Source organism: Rhamphochromis longiceps, linkage group LG3, assembly GCF_057381845.1.
Source record: "Rhamphochromis longiceps isolate RC_006_pf linkage group LG3, R_longiceps_female_GT1.1, whole genome shotgun sequence".
NCBI classification, from domain to species: domain Eukaryota; kingdom Metazoa; phylum Chordata; class Actinopteri; order Cichliformes; family Cichlidae; genus Rhamphochromis; species Rhamphochromis longiceps.
In genome coordinates, this window is record NC_140559.1 from 24,012,171 (window position 1) to 24,035,001 (window position 22,831).

Genomic DNA, 22,831 nt, shown 5'->3' on the forward strand with positions numbered 1-22,831 from the left:
TGGTGCTGCGGTTTGGGGAAGGCCTCGAAGGGGACTGGAAGCGACTCCCGGGTCAGGCAGATCCCCATGTACTAGCAAGAAGTGAATGACGGCTGGAAGGGGCGTGAATGAGGTCCCGCTCCTGAAATTCAGATGATATCTCCACGTAAAGCAAGATTTAAGATTCCCAACAAGATTTTGTTAGAGAAAAAGAAACTTGTCATCTGTCCAGATATATATAAGATATAACAATATGTTTACAGTAATATAATTTCCACAGTACTGAAATAAAATGTGTTCCTGAAACCAACTAATTTTATTTGCTACACACATGAATCTAAACCTCCTACAAACACAAAGACAAAAACAGCAGCTGTAACTGTACTGTTATAGCTTAAATGTGTTTAATGAAAAGTAACATGTCCCCTTAATGTGCAAACATAAAAACTGTTTTTATGTATATGTTCCCTTTTTCACCAAATAATTAAAGAGATTTTTCACAAAGATGCTGGACACCAAATTCAGGATGTGTTTGATTATCTACAGCTGATGTGTATCTGCTGGTGTTTAGCATCTTTCTTTCTGTCTGTGTCACATCATCTGCCTTTCCTGATGCTTAAAGACATCTCACCTTCCCTTACATTGTTTCAAATGCTTGAACATAGATATGAAGCTTTCATTTTGATTTTTGTTATAATAAACATAAACAGATATAAGAGCTGCAGAAGCTAAAATCACCCCCAAAACTGACAGACCAACAATCAGCCCAGCAGATCCATCCTCTGTGTCTCCTCCTGGCTGACCTGCAGGTGAGAAACAGGTGTGAGGTGTCAGCTGTCAGGTAGGTGATGAGTGAAGAACAGAACAGAATCCATTTCCTCTTCAAACTGCTGTCAGACATTATCTACTGCACTCTGATCACATCACTCAGACCAGCTGCTTTCTACAAAGTCTCATCAACAACATCTTTAGAAACAAACATCAACAAGCAGGAAGCAGCTTCACCTCTGATCACACACACACTCAACTCTACTCACTCACCTGGAGGATCAACACTCAGGTTTATGCTGCTGATGAGGTTCAAAGTTGCTATTTCTTCGTTTGTTTTTCTCTGGGCAACTCGACACTCGTATGTTCCACTATCAGCAGTTGTCACATCCTTCAGAATCAAAGACACGTCTCCATCCTTCATCTGTCTGTCCTGCAGATCCACCCGATTCTTAAAAGATGGATGCTGGTTGGCAGGATCAAAACCCTTGTTGCGGTAAAAAAAAACATATTCGTTCTTCAGATCAGTTCTAGTCCACTCTACAGCTGTGATGGTTATGTCGTCATTTGGAGCTCGACATGGCAGTGTCACGCTGTGTCCAGACTCAGCTGTGATGTGTTTTTGGTCTGAAACTGGAAACAACACAGAGCAGAGAGGTTAAAGGGACGAAAGTACAACTGTTCACCTGTACAGCATTCCATCAGTGTGACTACTAAGCTCTGCTGAACTGCAACATGAGGAATTTAAATTCGGTGGATATGTAAGAATGACTTTTCTAACAAATGATGCGCAAAAAGTTAACTGTGTGTTTTTATTTCATCATTTTTGTGAGCAAACATATTTTGCTGCCCTTTGTGTAACCATGAGAAAGAAGTAAATGAGGAACAAAAGCTTTGCTGTAAAAATGTTGGTAAGATAACAGCACTGATACTGGTATATGATCAGTACCAGTGTGACAGGACTGATTATCAAGGTTAATGTTTCTTGTTACATCACAAAATAGACATGTCTGTGCAAACAGCACTCCGCTCACAACCCGTGTGACCACTTTGGTCCTGCTACCTTGCTCTGCTGTGTTTTGTGTTTTGACTGCGCAGACAAACTCCACCCACTGAGGTGGTGACAGAGAGAACTATGAGATGTCCGTGATAACTGTGAATGAAAATACTGACAATACTGCAGAGTTTGTAGGAGAGAAACTGTGGCAACAGTCTAATTTATACAAACACATGAAAAAGAGCAGAAGAAAACCATCCGCTCCGAGCTCCCTGACCTGCACTCAATCTACAGCAGGCGGTGCTGGACCAAGGCCAGGAAGATGGTGAAGGACCTCAGCCATCCCAACAACAGACTGTTCTCTCTGCTGAGGTCAGGAAAGCGATTCCGCTCCCTGAAGACCAACACAGAGAGACTGAGGAGGAGCTTCTTCCCGCAGGCGATACGGTCTCTCAATCACACCACCACACAGTACTGACCCACACATACAGTTCTTACACACACACTGGACTTTCTGGACTTTGGTTTTGCACAACACTGGTCACTATATTCTTCATTTCCGGTTAATACTTGTACAGCTGCTGTTATTGTGTATATATTTATTTATATTTAGATTTCTTCATACATTCTTATATAGTTCTATATTGTGTATTGTGTATTTTGTTGTACAGTTATTTTATTTTCAACTTTAATTTATATATTTATCTTTATCTTATTCTTCCCAGTTAAATTTACCCTTCATTCTAATTTGTGTTGTACAGTTATTTCATTTTTAACCTTAATTTATATTCTATTCCTTCCTAGTTAAATTTACCCTTTTTAATTTTTCATATTTATTTCCTATCTTATTCATAGCCTTTTCCTTTTTTGTTTTCTTTAGGTCACGAGCAGTTGTCCAAGCATTTCACTACATATCGTACTGTGTATGACTGTGTACGTGACAAATAAAATTTGAATTTGAATTTGAATTTGAATTTGAAACCGAAGAATAAATCTGAAGAGAAATCCTACAAACTCCTTCACGTTTGTGTTTTTCTTTCTTCTGACCAGATGCAACTTTCTGCACTTTTTCTTCAATGTCCATATACTTTAACACGGTGACTATTTTTTTCCTCAAAATGAATAATAATAATAATAATAATAATAATAATAATAATAATAATAATAATAATAATAATAACAAAAAATTTTCTTGCTGTGGCCGTCCTTGGTGGATACGGTAACGTAACCATCAGAAACTGAAGCACAGCGGGTGATTTTACGAATAAAACTCTTAAAAAAAACAGCGGATGTGTGCGCGTGTGTGAAGAAAAGGTTTAAACTTGCTTCATGAGCTCCAAGAGCACCAATGTGTAAGACTACGAAGTTCAGCCGAATTTTAACCACGTCAGTTAAACGTCAGCATGCTCTTTTATTTAAACATTCAAACCTAGTCGAGAGGTTATGCTCTCCTCCTCTATTTCACAGAGCGAAAAACTGCTTGTTTTAATTAATCAGATAAACCTCACCTGAAGAGACCAGCAGGAAGAAGACAAACAGTAAATTGCGCCAAAGTGGCGCTGATCCTCCAGCAGACATTCACCGCACCGAGTATTTGGGCTGTTCCACAACTACTGCTCTTAATGTCCGACAGTGCATTTCCAAAGAGTTTGATCTGTGAAACCTTACACGATCATCTAAATTCTAAGCTTTTATCATTTTTGTTTGGGTTGAACTAAAAGTCACAGATGCCTATCTTTACCCTTACAGCTTGATTGCTGCGATCCCTGACGCACTCTGACGCACGCTTTCATCTCCGAGAAAGAGACGCACACAAACAACATACCACTGACCAGTCATAACAAAGTTATTAAACACGTTTCTTGGAGGGGGTGGGGAGGGGGGTATTAGCACGTCATATAAGCCAGAACAGGCGGTAAAACATTTTTGTTTTAAGAAAAGGAATCATGGTGGGTCAGTCATATTGTATCGTTAATATTATTATTGTTATTATTATACCTCCGACAATAGAGCTTAAATGTCATATCTCGGTAATGCGCAGAGACTGAGCAACTTTTGCTTGAGTTATATCTGGATTGTCTGCAGGCACGTGCGGGGGGGGGGGGGGGGGGGGGGGGGGGCTTGAGCACCCGACCCTTTCCTGATGGTGCCCAAAGTGTACCCTTCTGTTGAGGCAACTTTGTTTTAATTTTTTATTTTTTAAAAATGTATGTGTGCGAGTCCTGTCTGTGCCCCTCAACAATACCATTTAACAATTAATCACATTTTTGCTAAATAAAAGGATCTGGCTTGCTTCAGTCACATGATCGCCATTAACCAATGATCGCCCTTGACGGCAGAACGCGCTGGTTACGATCCGGGAACGAGCTCACAAAGAGCACGCGCATTTTTTGCGGTCTGGGGCTGTAGGAGAAACACAAGTTAACTCAGAGACGCAGACTGATGCGACAAAACCAGTAAGTAAGTGTACTTACTGGTTAGGAGTATTAGCTTATTATGGACACGTTGGTAAGTTGTCTTGTGGCAACTGGCGAGTTGAAACAAACGAGCCTGCTGTGTGTGCAACAGCGCGACAAACATTACCTGTCCTTTTATTAACTGCACACATCATATTATCAAATAAAACATGTTTTTATTTAGAGACACTTTTGATTAAATTTGCAACTTGGAGTCGTGTGACAGATATCACATCTCTTTTTTTTCTTCAATCACACAGAAAAAGTGAGGGGCAGAAACTCTGATCATCTTAGAGAACTGAAATAATTTTAAAAAGAGGACAAGCTGTTAAAGGAGTCCTCCTACCTCCATGGTCTCTATATTCCAGCTGTGGCCACACCTGCTTTAACCTGTGCATCCTCCATCAGCTCTTCCCACAGTCTCCCCCTTTCATCCATCCTCCAGATACATTTTAGGAACTGGAGGATATTTCAGCATGGAACAGTGAGACTGAATTCTGTGTCACAGACAGGACGATGGAGGAGATGAGGTCTCAAAAGCTTAGGTCTCAGGTGGAAATGTCTGGTTGATCTCCTGTAGCATTTAAGGTCAAAGGTCACATTAAAACTGTCAGGCACTGCTAAAACTAATGCTCCACTGCTACCACCTGCTGGCTGTTATCATGCAGTGACTGATGCCTCTATCCATTTACACTTACCGGCCACTTTATTAGGTATACACGTCACATAGTCTCTGTAGATTTGTCCATAAGGGGGCTCACCTGCTCCACCACATACTGGTCTGTTGGACTGATATCTGGTCCAGTCATCTAATTTCAGATGATTTGAGCTTTAAGGCATGGTGTATCATCTTGCTGGAAATGGCTCACACAAGATGGCTGACTACACTGATGGACACTGTAGTCATGAAGGGATAGACATGGTCATTAACAATACTCAGATATGCTGCAGTGTTTAAATGACCCTCAGGTGGTACTAAGTGGCTCAAAGTGCGGCAGTAAAAATGTCCCCACACCATTACACCACCACCAGCCTTAAGAAGAATGGATTCATACTTTGGTGTTGTTTACACCATATTCCGATCCTTCCATTGGAATGTTGCATATTCCAATTTTGTGAAGTTTTGATGAACTCATAGTTTTAAGCCCTTTAGTCAGAAAGGAATTTTCTAATACTGGACTGATCATACTGGACTGCTTGGGTTACAGTGTAACTGAAAGCTGCTATACAAACTGCTACTAAAAAAAACTATGATGCTGTGTGTTTTTATGCATATTTTCTGAAACTATTTTATAAATTACATCCCTACATAGTTAAAAATGGCAGCTACCTACCAGTGTATTTGTAAAGAAAGGGCAAACCCTCAATCAGATGAAGAGGGCGGGCTTTGCTATATATCGCTGACAAAAAGAAAAGCTCAAATGAGTGAGAAGGACGATGAAGGAAACATCTGTGCTGTGTCTGCTCTGTAAGTAGAATCTCTGTGTTTGTTTGCATTCTTGTACTTTGACTGTCTGCTCTCCTGATAACTGATGATGGAGGAGAAGACATGAAAAACAAATCAGGCTGAATTCAAGGTAAAAACAGCAGGCAGTGAAAATCTCAAATCATTCAACTCATTACATGAACACAGCTGGACGGTGGACATGTGACTTTATTGTGTTAATTAAAAGTATCCATGTATGTATTTATGAGTTTGTATATACTCACAATAGAGCCAAACTTTATTGAAGCATGTTGCATCAATGCGAGTTTGTGCGTTTTTCAGCTGTTTGTGTGGAGTTGTTCTTCATGTTCACCTCAAATCCACCTGAGTGTCAATTTTCTCTTTAGTTCTGATCTCACTGCTGAGCTGCACAACAAGCCAAGGTCAGTAACCTTCTCCTGTCACAGTTGTAACAGTTTGAGCAATTAAAAGATTTTATTTTATTTTATTTTATTTTTCATTGTAACCCTCACAGCTCGTCTGACTGTGAGTCCCAGCAGCTCTCAGGTCTTTAAAGGAGCCTTTGTGTCTCTGAGCTGTGAGGAGGACGACAGCTCTGCTGGATGGACTCTGAGGAGAAACACAAGTAAACGACAGAGGACTCAGTGTGGAGATGGAAAATCAGAGGGTTCTTCCTGTAACATCAGCTTCATCATCCCACTCGACACTGGAGTTTACTGGTGTGAGTCCAGAGAGGGTCCCATCAGTAACATGGTTAACCTGACAGTCACTGGTAAGCTGAGTGTGTGGAGTTAGTGTTGATGAAGCTGTGTGTAAATGGATGAAATGCTGTAGTTTGTCTCTGTGTTGAGGTGGATCAGTGATCCTGCAGAGTCCTGTCCTCCCTGTGATGGAGGGAGATGACGTCACTCTGCTCTGTAAAACAAAGACCACTCCCTCCAACCTCCCAGCTGCTTTCTATAAAGATGGCTCCCTCATCAGGAAGCAGCCTACAGGTCACATGACCATCCAGCATGTTTCCAGGTCTGATGAAGGCCTCTACAAGTGTGACATCAGCGGTCATGGAGAGTCTCCATCCAGCTGGATCACTGTCACAGGTGACGCACTCACCTGTCTGTGTTTCTGCAGGTTTCAACATTCACAATGTGACGACAACTTAATAACTGTGTTTGATTTATTTTAGAGAAACACACCACCACACCTCCACCTACATCCACACCTCCACCTACGTCAGGATCGATCCCAACATCCTCATCTGCTTATGGCTCCTCTCCTGTTCTGGCTGTAGTGGTACTTGCTGGATTAGTCTGTTTTGTGGTTTTGCTGGTGTTTCTGGTTCTGCTGGTGATACGATGTGTTCGTTGGAAACCTGAAGGTGAGACTCAAACATCTGGATTTTGCATGTATGCCTTTATTTTGCAGAATAATCTAAAAATTTCTACCAGTCATTATATACTTTTGTATTTACATTTTGTGCAGATGTTGTCATTTCTATGTTTGTGTTATTTTTACGGATAATAGTTACAGAGATGTAGTTTCAGACCGATTAAAGCTTATATAAAGTGTCAAACTGTCAACTGTCATGTAATTTTTATAAAATGGGAATATTTTGGGACATCCATCCATCCATCCATCCATCCATTCATTCACTCACTTCCGCTTATCCCTTTCAGGGTCGCGGGGGGCACTGGAGTCTATCCCAGCTGTCTTAGGGCGAGAGGCGGGGTACACCCTGGACAGGCCACCAGTCTGTCACAGGGCTAACACACAGGGACAGACAATCATGCGCGCTCACATTCACTCACGGATTCACACCTTTGGGCAATTAGATTTTTCAATTACCCAAGCACCGTGGTTAGCACTGTTGCCTCACATCAAGAAGGTCTTGAGTTTAATTCCACCATTAGGCTGGGGTCTTTCTGTGTGGAGTTGCAGGTTCTCCCTGGACGGTCCAGCTTCCTCCCACAGTCCAAAGACATACACTTAGTGGGTTAGGTATTTTGGGGCAATTTAGGGAAATATTGTGAGGAATTTTAGAACTATACAGTATAATCTGTAGTTGTTTGGAAAGCAAGTACTTAAAAATGAGTTGAGCTGGACATATTATGAGAGAATAAGAATTCTGGATAGAAATCTATTGGAGCTTTGGTCAGATATATTACCTGCACTGATGTCCTCTGTATGCCTTTTGATATGCAGAGAATGACCCAGCTGCAATCTACTCGGGAACGAGATCTGAAGATGTCAGTTATGGACAAATCATCATCAAAGATAAGAGCAAAAACTTGCAGATAAGAGGTACACCTGGTCTTCTTTCCTTTTTGTCATGGTTCAGTTCTAGAGCCAGAGCTGTGAACCTTTGTCTTGCAGTTAATTAATGCAGGAACTGTTGCTCACCTAATTTAACTAACTGCTTAGTAAACTTTCATTAATTGTGATTCTACTGAGTCTTCTGTTCCTAGGACTACACTCTTCTATATTGCATCCACTTATCCACTTCAGGGTTGTTGGGTGTTCAGTTGGTTCAGTTTTAGTTCTATAGCACCAAACCACAACAACAGCCATCTCAAGTCCCTTTAAACTGTAATGTAAACATTGCACAATAATACAGAGAAAACCTCAACAATTAAACAAACTTCTTTGAGCAAGCTCTTGGTGGCAGTGTGAAGGGAAAAACCCTTTCAAGAGCAAGAACTCTCCAGCAGAACCAGGCTCAGGGAGGAGCAGCCATCTGCTGCAACCAGTTTGGAGACACTTCTCTGGTGTTGTACTTTGAATCTGTTTGAGCCACATTGAGCCAATTTTTGAGGATTACATCGTTTGATCACTGACACCAATTTTGACGTTCCACACCTGCTCAAGTCTTTCCTAAAGGTGTACTTTCCATTTTTCATTTCTCTATTTTCTTGTGCTCCTTCTTCCTGATGTTGCTGTCTGCTGGGGTTGCCACATCTATCACAACTGCAGTCTTCTGCTCCTTGTCAACCACCACATAAAGCTTGATGTCATCTATGTACTGAACAGGAGATCCAATCCCAAGTCTACATTTTCATCTGCTCATATTGATGAGCTGGTCCAGAGGGTTGAGGTCCATTCAGAACAGCAGTAGGGAGAGTGCATCACTTTGGTATATTCCAGACTTGACGTTGACTTGTGTGATTGCGCAACACAAGCTTTTAGCTTGATGAGTTTGTTGATGTCTTGAGATGTGTGTAAGGAGGAAAAGACCTTTAATACAATGACTCATTTTCAAAGTTCTGCATGTAAAACCACAGCAGCTACTTCCTGTTTTTGACTCCAGCTTACTGTAGTTTTAAACTGATAAAAACTCTCACCATGGCCTGTCCTCGTTGTAGAACGTTTTTACTTTGCACTCTGTGCAGAAGTGTGTCAGCCTGCATGGAAATATGATGGCATCTTTGTGGTCGTTCAATTATCTTTTTCACGGATATACCCTCGACTCTTTTTGGTTTCGGGGGTGGGGGAGATGCAGTGTCACCTCAGAGGTAAAAACTAATAAAAGAAATCTGAAACTGTTCATAAAAGCCATTAAACAACATTATCATTATGCTGCATAAAACAATATTTAATTACCATTAGTGTTAAAATATAAATTACTGTTATACAGTTGAGCTGGATCACTTTCTGCATAATAAAAATATTGCAATTGCTGTAGGCACAAGTCTACTCAGAGATGAGGATAGTAGACATCAATTGTTATATCATCATCAATGGCAAGGAAAAATAACCTAAGTGGTACATCAGCTTTAGTCTCCAACGAGAGGTTTTGTGCTTGATGGTTAAAGAAAGTGAATCCTCAAAATTATGATTATCAAGTGAATTATTTTGGGAAACCATGATAGAAACTAATTCCCACAAAATATAGTGCACTATATTGCCAAAAGGATTCAGTCACCCATCCAAATCACTTGGGCCATGGGTCAGGCTCGAACCCAAGCCAGCTGCTCTCAGCCATGCACCATGTGGTGATCTGGAAAGCATAGTGAGCTAAACCGAGCCTCACACTCATCTGTCTGTTAACTTCACACACAAGTGTGGGTTTGACAGTTGCTATGAGAATGGTACTTCCCTGACTGCATTGTGCCAAGTGTAAAGTTTGATAGAGGGGGGATTATGAGGGGGGTTGTTTTTTAGGAGTTGGGCTTGCCCCTTTAGTTCTAGTGAAAGAAACTCCCAATGCTTCAGCATCCTGAGACATTTTGGACAATTGCATGCTCCCAAAATCGTGGGAGCAGTTTGGGTATGGCCCCTTCTTGTTCCATCATGACTCCATACAATGTGCAAAGTAAGGTCAACATAGATATGGATGAGTGAGATTGGTGTGGAAGAACTTGACTGGCCTGTGCTGAGTCCTGACCTCAACACAATGTTATACCTTTGGGAATACTGCGAGCCAGGCCTTCGCTTCCAACATCAGTGCCTGATGTCAGAAATGCACTTCTGGAAGAATGGTAAAAATTCCAATGAAAGCACTCCTAAGCCCTGCCGGAAACCTTCCTAGAGGATGTAAAGCTGTTATAACTTTAAAGGGTGACCAAACATCATATTAAATCCTATGGATTAAGAATGCTGTTCAAGTTCACATATGTGTAAATGCAGATAAGCGAATCAAAATTAGCCCCACATGTGTCTGCTGTCTGATTTTGGTACAAACACATGTTTTTAGCTGGATGAACAGAGAAAATCTGAACAGACCAAACATTCTTCACTGTGTGTTCTCAGCCTCTCAAACCTGTTCTTTAATACAGACTCATTTTCAAACATCGGCATGTAACCACAGCAGCTATTTCCTGTTGTTGACTCCAGTTTACTGTACTCTGAAACTGATAAGAGTTTTTACCACAGTATGGCCTAGTTTTGAAACATGTTTGCTTTGTACTCTGTGCAGAGACATTTTGGAAGTCAGAGGGGCTTCAGAATTTTTGGTTACTGTGTGGTTCATGTAGAGTTGAAATACTTCAGAAGTTTTATAGCAGACAGCTAGAATATGTAAATACAAGGTAACAAACAGTAGCGGTTTTAGATACGGGCGACATGGGCGGTTGCCCGGGGCGGCATCACGGGTATCGGCAAAAAAAAAATGCTCGTACTCATGCTGCCCCGACGTCAGCCAGCGCATATTGGGAATGGCATAGGCACCGATCGGTTTTCTATCGCCCATTTGCTGGGAGTAAGGGCGCCCTTCGTTTGCGAGGTGCGCCTGCTGCTTGCGGCACAGGGAGGAGAGGGCGGGGCGGCGGGAGATTCCCTGAACGGCTGGAGCAGCATCTAATAATCAGCTCGCAAAATAAAACAAAATAAAAACAAACTAACAAACACGTAAACATCAGACATTATGATACAGACTTATAATTTGCACCAATGTTTTTCGAAATTCTATATACGAAAAGTGAGCGCGAGAGCCCTCGGTGCGCCTGCTCACTGCTGAAGTCAAAGTAAACTTTATTGTCATCTCCGCTACGTACAGTCCAGTATATAGAGAGACGAGATGACGAGGCTCCAGTTACAGCAGTGCAAGTAAAAAGCCATCAGGTCCTCAGTTTAGAAAAAAGAGAAAAGAAGATGAAGCGAAACGAGCAAAAGATACAGGTAAGCAGATGTGTCGCTGGATAATGGCAGGTCATCCTGAAACAACCAGAATCAGAATACTTTAGTAATCCCTAAGGAAATTATGTGGGTTACAGTTGCTCCAAGAAGAAATGGTAAAAATAGTAACAGTAACAGACTAAACTCCAAACAATACAATATGTTACAGATTTTAATATTAATTAGTCATTGTCAATTGTTGATTTATGCTGTTCTCGTTGTATAATGAATTATGATGGCTGTTTGGTAGCTGTTTGCATACAATGCATACTCTCCCTCTCTTCAAATGTGTGTCTGTGTACAACAGTTTTATGTTAATGTACAGTCCTTAATATGTTTTGTCTGTGTGTGTGTGTGTGTGTGTGTGGGGGGGGGGGGGGGGGGGGGGGGGGGAGTGTCCGCCCAGGGCGCCAAACAGGCTAGGACCGCCACTGGTAACAAAAATAGCTTTTTTGGTATTTAGTGATCAAATAATAGATTTATGTAAATAGTTTGCATACCACAGAGAAGTACATGCACTTAGGTCAGGGTATTTTTATTTATAAGCCAAATGCAAACCTCGTCTGCCTTCTCTAGGTATTTTAGAGTAGTCATTCATTTGTTTGAACATTAAATGCTAATAAATCAAGCCCGCTAATCAGTCAGACCCTTATATGTATTACCATACACTGGGATAATATTATGACAGCTGTTGAGTGAAATAACTCACTTTCTCCTCAAAGCTGATGTGTTAGAACAGAAAAAAGTGGCCAAGTGTAAAACTTTGAGGGAGTTGTACAAAGGCCACATTGTGATTGCTAAATGACTGGATCTCACAAAACTAAAGTTATTGTCAGGTGCTCAAGGTCTGCAGTGGTCTGTATCTATCACATCTGGTCCAAGGAAGGCAAATAGTGAACCAGTGACAGGGTCGTGGGTGGTCAAGGCTCACTGATGCATGTAGGGAGCAAAGTGTGGCTTCTGTTGTCCAATCCAAAACATAAGCTACTCTACCTCAAAGTGCCAAACAATTTAATGCTGGCTTTGGTGTAAAGGTGTCAAAATATAGAGAGCATCACAGTTTGTTTTGTACCTGGCAGTGCAATGGGCATATGAGCCTCAGACGTGCCAATGGAAGATGAAGGGCTGGTGCTACGTTCCAACACCAACACCAGTAGGGTAAAGTGTCTTGCCCAAGGACACAACGACCAGGACAGAGAGGCCAGGGATCAAACCAGCGACCTTCCGGTTACAGATGCGCTTCCGAACCCCCTGAGCCATGGTCGCCCCAAAAAAGGGAGACAGGGAGGCACAATGATTAAATTAAAGGGTTTTGATAACGTTCCTGTTACTAAATAAACTAAAAGAGATGGACAAGCTGCTATCATATTTTAAAGAAAGAAAACAACAAAACCCAGGTGTTGGTCAACAAACTGAAAAGTAATTCACAAAAAGCTGGGTCCCACCTTGCAAGTTACGGGGTTTAAAAAATCTGTTGTTAACATCTTGGTGCCAGATAAACCAGCACACTTTCAGGGGCCTAGTGGAGTCCATCACTCGACAGGTCAGGACTGTTTTGAGAAGAAAATGGAGTTCAACACAGTGTCAGATTAACTATATGTTGTGCACGGACCCCTGTAATCTCTATGTGTTTTATTAAGCAGAGAGTGATCCAGCTTCAGTCTACTCAGCAGTGAGCATAGAAGACATCACTTGTGGATATCATCAGACTACAGGACAAGAGGTAAAGAAAAGAGGTAAAGTTGCCCTTTACTTTAAACTTTGAACACAGCCAAGCTAGCTGCACGACCTGTTTTATGATGCTAAGCTGAGCTAACTATGTCCTGAGTCCGTATCAAACTTCTCTGCTGTCTTTTAGAAAGACATCAGTTTATTTAGAGCTACATGGGCAGCAGAATGTAGTTAATGATTGACTCAAAGCAATAGGTACCAGACAACAAGCCCCAGTTTTGAGATGATACTTAAGGGCACAACTCCGTATGATATTTTTTCTTATTACATAGAAACTGTGTAGTTTATGTCCTATATAATATAATTTTAGGAGTCGTTTTAATTTCATTCTTGCTGATGCCATGGAGTTACTCATACTCCATACTCCACTACTCATTCAGCAAAAAACTATTACTTTCATAATAGTTAGATGCCCTTAAAGTACATTTCTAAATGTAATATTTTCCAATCAGTACCAATTTCTAATACATTGATACATACAGAAGATAAACAGATAAACACTTCAGAGCTCAAAAAACACAAATTTAATCTTTGTTAAAAATGCAACCAAGTCAATATTAGACAGAATTTAAAGACAAAATGTTTTTGTTCAGCACACTACTTGGACTTTTTTGATTATTTTAGGATCTGTGATTTAGTGTTTGTATTGCTAGTTTCCTTAGTTATGCCTTAGTTATTTTCTAGTCCTTTGGTTTTGTCACTGTGCCTTCCTTGCGTTCCATGTGTTACATCTAGCGTTCCAGGTTTCTATGTTTATGTATTTCCTGTTTTACTTTGACATTCCCGTGCCTTCAGTTTTGCTCTCCTTTCCATCTCGTTATGTACGATTTGTCTCACCTGTGTTCCCCTCCTGTTTCCATTTTCCTCATTACCCTCCGTGTGTATATATATTGTGTGTTTCCCTTTGTTTCTCATTGGGTCGTCTGTGTTTCCCCTGCCATTACTCCCGATGTAGTTTCAGGTTTCTTGTTGAGCTTTTCCAGATTAGGGTTTTCTTTGTTTATCTCAGTGCCCTATTGTAGTGATGGGCAGATGAAGCATCATGAAGCACTGAAGCTTTTCATCCAATTGGTTCACCCCAGTGCAAAGCGTCTTGAAGCTTCATTTGCTCTAGTAGGACATCTACTGGACGTAAAAATAATAGCTGGCATAAATTTGAAGAGTGTTGCCTTTTGCACACAGCCTGTAAATGTCAACAACTAAAGGAGAGTGTAAAACACGTATATTGTAGTGATGCAGTATACTGTGTATATTCATACTGGCAGTATGGAAAATGATTATTTGGAAATGCTTAAAATGGAAATGATCATTTACTGTGAGGTGAGGTGTGGTTGGGGTGTGGACAGTGGTTGTGCTTTTGTAACGTTGAGGTATGGACCGCTACACACTGAGGCGTCAGTTTATTAAAGCAGCGGTGCTGTCTCCTTTTGTTGTTGCCATTTATATGATTATTGAGGTGTTTGCCTACAATAAAGATCTATTTTATGTTAAATACCTCTGCCTGGCGTTCTTTTCATTCCACCTGGATCTAACTGTTACTGTCCCCCACCCTCATCGCCTAGACTTTTATGTGGGGACGTAACAAAGTGGGGGCTCGTCCGGGATCGGAATGAAAGGAATTGGGTTGATTACAAGTGCGTACAGGTGTTTGTGTGTTGTGTGAAGGTCGTTTGGCTAGCTGCTGCTCTCCCCGGCTAGCACAGGGGAGTGTCTAGCTGAGCATTTGCTCTTCCTTCGGACACTCATTTTTTGTTTTACCTTTTTTATTTTCGGAGCAAACCCGGGTGGGGATTAATTCTCTGTTGGGGGTAGGCTTGTCGGTGCCTGTGGCGCTTGATGATTTGCCTTTAAAGTGGCCTCGAGCCTGGTACGCTCCAGAAGCTAGGACAGGCTAGAGTCTGAGTAGGCAGGACTGGGGGGAGTGTGGGTAGAATTTTCTTTAATTGATGGTTGACTTGACACAACACATTTTTATTTCGCCTGTGTGTAGTTCTGTAGTGAAGGCGTTGTGTGTAGCCCTTTAGTGATTTGCTTGTGTTTTGCAGGCCGTTTTGAGTTTTCATGGCCACTTTTGATATTGCTGGGTTTACAGCAGAGCCGTCGCTTGCCCTGCTGGATGTTTGTAGGAAGAGGGATCTGCATGAGCTGGCTACATATTACGGGATCAGTGTCTCCACTGGTCTACGCAAACCCGAGCTGAAAGCCGCTCTGGTGTCCGGGTTGTTGGAGAAGAGGGTGGTTGTACTGCAGGAACCCCCGAGCACACCCGGTCCGGCTGGACCAAGTGCGGCGCCTCACGTTCCAGGCCAGGTTGTAGAACCATTAGTGTCTACACCTATGGACCAGGGGTTGCCCGAGGGGGGGCCAATGACGCTGCCCCGTTTTGATCCACTCTCCACCCAGTCATCAGAGGGTTCTAAGCAGGATGCTAGGCTCAAAATCCGTCTGGCTCGTCTCCAGCTGGAGAAGGAGCAGCGTGAGAGAGAGTTCCAGCTGAAAAAGGAGATAGCGCTTAGGCGTTTGGACGCGGAACTTGCTAGGGCTAGGGAGGTTGAGCTGATGAAGGTGGAGGCAGAGACGAAGGTCAAGCTGCGACAGCTAGAACTCCAGCAGGCCTCCACCCCTCCTGTGGTGGCTTCGCTGTCACATACAGACGTTCAGTTTGATGTAGGAAGGAATAGTCGTCTGGTCCCTGCATTTCGTGACACTGAGGTGGAGATTTATTTTGAATCGTTTGAGCGGATAGCGACAGCCTTGCATTGGATGCGTGGGCCATCCTGCTACAGTGCAAGCTGGTGGGCAAGGCGCAGGAAGTTTGTTCCTCGTTGTCCACTGAATGCAGCTTGGACTACGACAAACTGAAAAGTGCAATCCTGTTAGCCTATGAACTAGTTCCCGAGGCTTACAGGCAGCGATTTCGGGGGCTGAAAAAGGTGCAGGGTCAATCCTTTTTGATCGGTGGTGTATGGCCTGTAAAGCTGCAGACCTAGCTTCGGTACGGGAATTGATTCTCATTGAGGAATTCAAAAACTGCGTCACCGAGCGGATGGCAGTATATCTGAACGAGCAGAAGGTCTCTACGTTGCAGCAGACCGCGACCCTGGCTGACGAGTTTGCACTCGTCCATAAAACCAGTGTTGTTAAGCATGAGCGATGCGACATACTAGCAAAGGCTAGCGGTGCTAGTGGTGAGCAAGACACAAGGAGAGAGGTGCCTGTGCCTCGTCCCAGGTCAGACTGGAAATGTTTCTACTGTTTTAAATCCGGCCATTTAATAGCGGACTGCGAGGCCTACAGGCGGAGACAGCCAGTTTCAACACCACGTAAACCAAAAGAGATAGGGCTGATTAAAAACGCTTCTTCTGGTAGTAGACCACTTAGCACTGAAACGCCTGACGAATGTTTTAAACCTTTCATTTTCAAAGGAGCGGTGTCACTCTCTGGTAAGCCTGGAGATGGGCGTACTGTGACCATTCTACGCGACACAGGTGGTTCACAGTCCCTCATACTGGCTAGTGCACTTGCCTTTGATGAAAAGACCGCCAGCGGCACTGATGTTATTGTTAGGGGCGTTGGAATGACTTATGTGCCAGCCCCCCTCCATCAAATTTGGGTGCAGAGTGACCTAGTAAGTGGCATTTTTCCTGTAGCTGTGTGTCCTTGTTTCCCGATTGATGGTGTGGACTTCATAATGGGCAATGACATTGCAGGCGGAAAGGTTTATCCTGCCCCAGAGGTCACAAAGACCCCTGACCCAAGCCCCTTGCCAGATGTTTTAAACCGGCAGCACCCGGATGTATTTCCCGTAGGTGTTCTTACCCGGTCACAGGCCCATCGGCAGGGAGAAGTGGTTGACTTGTCAGGGTCAGTGGTCGGCTCTATGCTGGGGATGGATGTGATGCCCTCTGAGGAGGGGGAGGTGGGTCCTGATGCCAAGGAGCTGGCTCAAGAAGTGGCTGAGCCTGCTCCTGAACCCGCAGCCCCCCCTCTCCTCACACGGGAGGCCCTTATTATCGCTCAGAAAGCAGACCCATCGTTAACCAAATGTTTTGCTGCCGTAGATGAGAGTGATCATCTGACAGGAGACAGGAAGCAGGCATTTGTTGTATGTGATGGATTGCTAATGCGCAGGTGGACTTCAAAGCCAGGGGAGGACCGGAGTGTAGTCCAACAGATAGTGGTCCCGGCTAGTTTGCGTCAGCACGTGCTACAATTAGCCCATGACCATTCATGGTCAGGACATTTGGGGATAACTAAAACATATGACCGTATTCTGCAGCACTTCTTCTGGCCGGCGATGAAGGCAGATGTTGCGAAGTATTGTAATACTTGTCATACGTGTCAACTGGTGGGCAAACCAAACCAAACTGTGCCCCCTGCCCCACTATGTCCAATACCTGCTGTTGGTGAGCCGTTCGAGCATGTTTTGGTCGATTGTGTTGGTCCGTTGCCAAGAACACGAGCAGGCAATCAGTTTTTGTTGACCATAATGTGTTTGTCCACGCGGTTCCCTGAAGCAATTCCTCTGCGGAGGGTCACCACTGCAAACATTACTAAGGCGCTAATCAAGTTTTTCACCACCTTTGGTCTTCCAAAAACAGTGCAAACAGACCAGGGAACTAATTTCTTATCTCGAGCATTTAAACAGACTTTAGCTTCCCTGGGCGTCTCTCATTCTGTGTCTAGTGCTTATCACCCAGAGTCGCAGGGTGCACTTGAGCGTTGGCACCAAACACTTAAGGCCATGCTAAAAAAGTACTGCCATGACACGGGCAGAAGCTGGGATGAGGGTGTCCCCTTTGTACTGTTTGCAATACGCAATGTTAAGCAAGAGTCCTTAGGATTCAGCCCAGCTACACTTGTGTTTGGCCGCGAGGTGCGGGGCCCGCTAAAGATGTTGAAAGAGAGGTTCCTTAGTGGGGGTGTTCCAAAAACTAACGTGGCAGATTTTGTGAAGACATGTAAGGATCGTTGGCAACGTGCTACCTCATTAGCGAAAGAGGCCCTGTGTACTGCCCAGGCGTGCATGAAGACGTGGCATGACAGAAAGGCTGTGAAAAGGCATTTTCAGGCTGGGGACAAGGTTTTAGTGTTGCTACCGGTGCCTGGTTCTGCTCTTACGGCCCGTTTCGCAGGACCGTACGTCATAGTGAGGAAAGTGTCTGAGACAGATTATGTTCTCAGTACCCCAGAGCGCAGGAGGAAAACACGCCTATGCCACATCAACATGTTAAAACCCTACCATGATAGGGAAACCCATGAGACTGTTGCCAGTGCGGCAACCTCCAGCTCTGTCTCCGCCACCGTGCTGAGTGTAGAGGCCAGTGCTGACGACGATCTGCATATACTTTCTGAGGGACAACAGTGTGGACGGTTGGCGAATTCAGCTTACTTAGCCGAAGTAACGGCCCACTTGTCTCATCTGTCCCCTTCACAATGCGAAGATGTGCTTAATCTACTGCACTCCTACCCCTCTCTCTTTGGTGATGTGCTCTCGCGTACAAATGTTTGTGAACATGATATCGATGTTGGGGACGCAACCCCAATCAAACAGCACGCGTACCGCTGCCCTATGGGAAAGCGCGAGGTGATGAGGAAGGAGGTCAGTTATCTAGCGGAGAATGGTTTGGCGAAACAGAGTCGCAGCCCTTGGAGCTCTCCATGTTTACTTACGCCCAAATCTGGTGGCTGATGCACTCTCACGCAGTGCATAGTGATGAGTTTCTTCTGTGTTTTGTATAGTGTGGATTTAGGGTGGGGGGAATGTTACATCCTGGGAGGCTGTGGGAGTGTGTGGGCGTGGTGTTGTCTTCTCCCTCTCCTCCTCCTTCATTCTGGCCCCTCCCCTTGTCTCTCTCTGCCCCTGCCCTCTCCTATAGGCCACACCTGCTGCTCATCTGCTCTCGTTACAACCAATTACCCTCAGGGGTGATGTAAGCTGGAGAAGAGCAGTGTGGAGGAGGAGGGAGAGGTTTCTGGTGGATTTCCTCTGTGCTGGTCAGAGTGTGCTACTGGCTTAGGTGTGGAACAGCCTGCTGCGTATGACCAGCCTTCTGGTGTGTGGCTCTTTGTGAGTAGTGTTTAACTGAGCAGTGATTGCCCATGAGTTTGTGTGGCCTGCCTGGATATTGTTTGTTAGCAGCGTTGCTGTCTCTTTCTGTTGAAACCTTATTGTTGCTTTCTTTGTTGAGTGGTCATTACCACTTTGGGTTGACCTCCCTGATTTCTTATTAAAGCAGCGGTGCTGTCTCCTTTTGTTGTTGCCATTTATATGATTATTGAGGTGTTTGCCTACAATAAAGATCTATTTTATGTTAAATACCTCTGCCTGGCGTTCTTTTCATTCCACCTGGATCTAACTGTTACTGTCCCCCACCCTCATCGCCTAGACTTTTATGTGGGGATGTAACACACACCCGTAACTTATTACAGCTGTATAATATTGTTATATCATTTAGTAACATTACTGCATGCTATATTATCATTGCATTTGATGGCTCACCTGGTCTTGCTCCACAATCGGTGTTCCCCTTATTCTCATGCAAAGCTCTGTAGTGCCTAAGCATGGATGAGGTGTTGTTGTTATATCCCAGCTCCCTGGCACATAGCAAACACTTCACCTTGTACAAAAGTAAAGACCGCTTAACATAAATTGTATTGCACCATCAGTATTATGAAAATACATCTTCTGTAGAAATTTACATACCTTGTTGGGAGGAATAAGATCAAAATGTTCCCAAACTAGCTGGCTCCATTCTCTCCTGACTTTCCTTCCTCACTCTCATAAACCTCCAAACTGTCTCCAAACTCTCACATCTCGCGGCAAAGTTCGAACCACTTCATGAACCAGTCACGTGGTACAGCCGGGCAGCGAGGCTTTGGAATGTCATCATTTTCAGCTCCTCCCATAAATGAAGCAAGCCTCGATACGCGCATCGCGGAAACGCCCCCTAAATTACTCGACACATTCCTCGATACAGAACGTCACATCACTATCCTATTGCCATATTTTCGCCTATTGTTATTACCCACCTCATCTCTGTGTGTCTGTATTTTGGTCCACATTCACCTCACTCCAAACCATCGTCTTTGGCATATATGACAGTTAAAATAATAATCTTCAAATGTAGTCTTAATCTAAGACTCTACAAATTTTGAATTGGAAAATCACTCTTACTGCTAGCTAGTGTACCCCTAGTGCTGGTCCAGAGAACTGTGTGTAGTAAATGGTAAATGGCCTGTATTTATATAGCGCTTTACTAGTCCCTAAGGACCCCAAAGCGCTTTACATGTCCAGTCATCCACCCATTCACACACACATTCACACACTGGTAGTGACAAATCACTCCTTATAAAATAAGGGACTATTTGAAAGAAAGCAGGTGAATGAAATAAAACTGAGTTTTAACCCTAGACAGATGTTAAGAGGTTAACAAAGCTCCATTCAAACCTCAAATGATGCTGCTTGGCCTACCTGTATGTCAGGGTGGAGAGAAGAGAGAGAAAGAAAAGCAGAAAGGAACAAATGTTTTGATGCAATTTAATGTAGTTCCAGGTTTAAAATTTGTGAATTTAGTGGATGTCTCAAGAAATAATTAAACAGTGAAAAGTATGAAAGCTTAGTGATTTGTAGCTAAGCTGGTTCCCATAAAGTGTGAATCTACACTGTGTGTATCACAGACATATCAATGGAGATTGGAGGTCTTGATTGAACTACAAAGCTTGCAATCATGTTTCCTGTTGTTTGAACTGTGCGTGTTTGTGTTCAGACTTTAAACCAGAGCCAGACGTTGTCGAAGCTTCACTGAAGTAGTCCACCAGTCCAACCACTGACATTCCCTACTGGTCTCCCCATCACCTCAAAAAACAATCTTCTTTTTTAATGGAATTTTTAAAAGTCTGTGTAAATTCTCAGTTATGCATATCATGGTAGTCTAAGGAGCTTGAAAACAGCTTTATTTAATTTTTTAGTTTTGTTTTTGTTTTTTATGATGTTTTACCTCACATTCATGAGGATTCTTCAGTTCTAAAACCACAAGGTTGAGAGTTTCAGGAATCCCGGGAAGGCAATCTGTCACTGTAGGTCCGCAGTCATCCAGAATTAAAATTTATATTAATCATGTGATGACACACAAGTTTAATAGCGGGTTAATGACCACCTCCTAAGGGAAAAGCTCCACCCTCCCACTCCAGTAGGGTAATAAGAACCTGGGATGCTCAATTTTTTTTTAAAGCTGAAACATCTTCAAAAAAACCTTAAACTTAAAGTCCACACGCCTTTTATTCAAGCTCCTCTATTGTTGTTTATATGTATTCAGTAAATTTACTGTTACTTACTGTATATGTTATTTATTTCGATTCGATCCTGTTCTTGTTCCCACAGCAGCTATCTGGTAAATAAAACTTTGCTCTCGTTTGTATTTTTCATGTTGTTGTGTCAGTTTTAATGATTGTGTGTGATGGGAAATTGTCTGGTTGTAGCTAACTGATACATGCCTGACTTTGGTGGAGAAAACAAACAGTAAGCATTGAACCACAGACTAAAAACACCAGCAACACCACTAGAAGATCATGCATCCATCCTATATCCTCACATTTGTTCTTTTAGAATTTCTATTATATTATGTTAAGTAAAAATATTAATTTAGTTTAAATGGGGACATCTAGTGGAGAGAGCAGCATGGTGGCCCGGTGGTTAGCACTCACACTACACTCATAAAAATTAGTCATTGGTTGAACTCAATTTGACTGATGGCAGGTTTTCCACGTAATGCATTTATTTTGGTTCAACCAAATCTACATACATCATGACAATTTAATTAAATTGAGTCAGTAGAACACAATTTTTTAAACACATTTAAAAGGAAAAACATTACATTAATAAGATGTGAAAGGTTTTGGTTGGTTCAACTCAATACAATGTCATTCACTTGAGCTAGATTTTCTTTCGAATTGAAATGATTATTTTAAGTTCAACTAAATCATAATTTTAATTACCAGAAAACTAATTTAATTATTAAAATAATGACAAAATAAATTTGTTTTTTCAACTCAGTTTTATTCACTTGAATTAAAAGCAGAAACAGAATATTTTGTGAATAAACATACATTTCACATGGTCAAATTAACCTTAACAAAATCAAAGTGCTCACAAAAAAGTGCCTTACATTTGAAATGAATATCAAATCTGAAAAGCACACACCTTTGTATTACTAGGCAAGACTGAAAACAAACTGGAATTTGTAAAATCCGATTTCACGTAAGAATCATTGTATATATATTTATAGTGACACTTGCAGGTAGGTTTTCAGCAAATTCACAATGATAACCTACTAAACATTGCAATTCACACCATATTATGCCAGTCACTGAACATTTTAAACAACCCAAAAATACTTAAATACAAATATATAATGTATATATATATATATATATATATATATATATATATATATATACATATATATAAAAGATTTTCATTAAGAACATTTTGTGTTACCAAAGGGGAGGTATTTTAATTAAAAAAAAACCTTTACTTCTCTAATTCAAACTTTTACAAGCTTATAAGAACGGGAACACCAACTTTAAAACACTGGAAGACACCAAACTTGTCAACATTTGTTTTGTCTCTTCGAAAATCCCAAAAGCAATTAAAAGGAAGATGCTGGTCACAACCATTAAACTTTTTTTGAGCTAAATTCCCACAGTCCTTTTATCCATCTATAGTAGTATAGATTAAAGGTTACACACAAGTTACTTTGCGTAACTTGTGTAAGGGAAAATCTCTTCAAATGGACAGCTAACCACATTTTCCAGACATATTCTGGCCACTTAATTCTCATCATG

At 42.3% G+C, this 22,831-nt stretch overlaps 2 protein-coding genes across 3 annotated transcripts; one reads left to right on the plus strand and one right to left on the minus strand.

The window, feature by feature from the left end:
* On the minus strand, nt 1-3,557 carry LOC146673552 (ICOS ligand-like). 2 transcript variants are annotated; one of them, XR_014910447.1, is made up of 3 exons: nt 2,022-2,776; nt 1,021-1,380; nt 1-782 (listed from the first exon to the last, which is right to left on the minus strand). XR_014910447.1 is itself a non-coding variant. In XM_085401984.1 (3 exons), exons 1-3 carry the CDS (start codon nt 3,320-3,322, stop codon nt 607-609), a joined length of 606 nt encoding a protein of 201 aa, XP_085258110.1. In that variant the 5' UTR covers nt 3,323-3,557; the 3' UTR covers nt 1-606. The 2 variants fall into 2 exon arrangements, 1 of the variants encoding a protein (XP_085258110.1); XM_085401984.1 differs by lacking the exon at nt 2,022-2,776 and adding an exon at nt 3,253-3,557.
* A 2,080-nt stretch (nt 3,558-5,637) lies between these two features.
* Nucleotides 5,638-15,975, plus strand: LOC146673553 (uncharacterized). The gene is made up of 8 exons (XM_085400969.1): nt 5,638-5,668; nt 6,034-6,069; nt 6,162-6,419; nt 6,499-6,744; nt 6,831-7,022; nt 7,847-7,945; nt 15,078-15,652; nt 15,772-15,975. The coding sequence occupies exons 1-8, from the start codon at nt 5,638-5,640 to the stop codon at nt 15,973-15,975; spliced, it is 1,641 nt and encodes a 546-aa protein (XP_085257095.1).
* The last annotated feature ends 6,856 nt before the right edge of the window (nt 15,976-22,831 follow it).

Coding starts and splice junctions, on each gene's coding strand:
- LOC146673552 (XM_085401984.1), bottom strand. CDS start 3,322: ATGTCTGCTGGAGGATCAGCGCCACTTTGGCGCAATTTACTGTTTGTC. Junction 1,381..3,252: donor CTTCCTGCTGGTCTCTTCAG/GTGAGGTTTATC, acceptor TGTTGTTTCCAG/TTTCAGACCAAAAACACATC. Junction 783..1,020: donor CCTGAGTGTTGATCCTCCAG/GTGAGTGAGTAG, acceptor TCTCACCTGCAG/GTCAGCCAGGAGGAGACACA.
- LOC146673553 (XM_085400969.1), top strand. CDS start 5,638: ATGAAGGAAACATCTGTGCTGTGTCTGCTCT. Junction 7,023..7,846: donor TGTTCGTTGGAAACCTGAAG/GTGAGACTCAAA, acceptor TTTGATATGCAG/AGAATGACCCAGCTGCAATC. Junction 7,946..15,077: donor CAAAAACTTGCAGATAAGAG/GTACACCTGGTC, acceptor CTGGGTTTACAG/CAGAGCCGTCGCTTGCCCTG.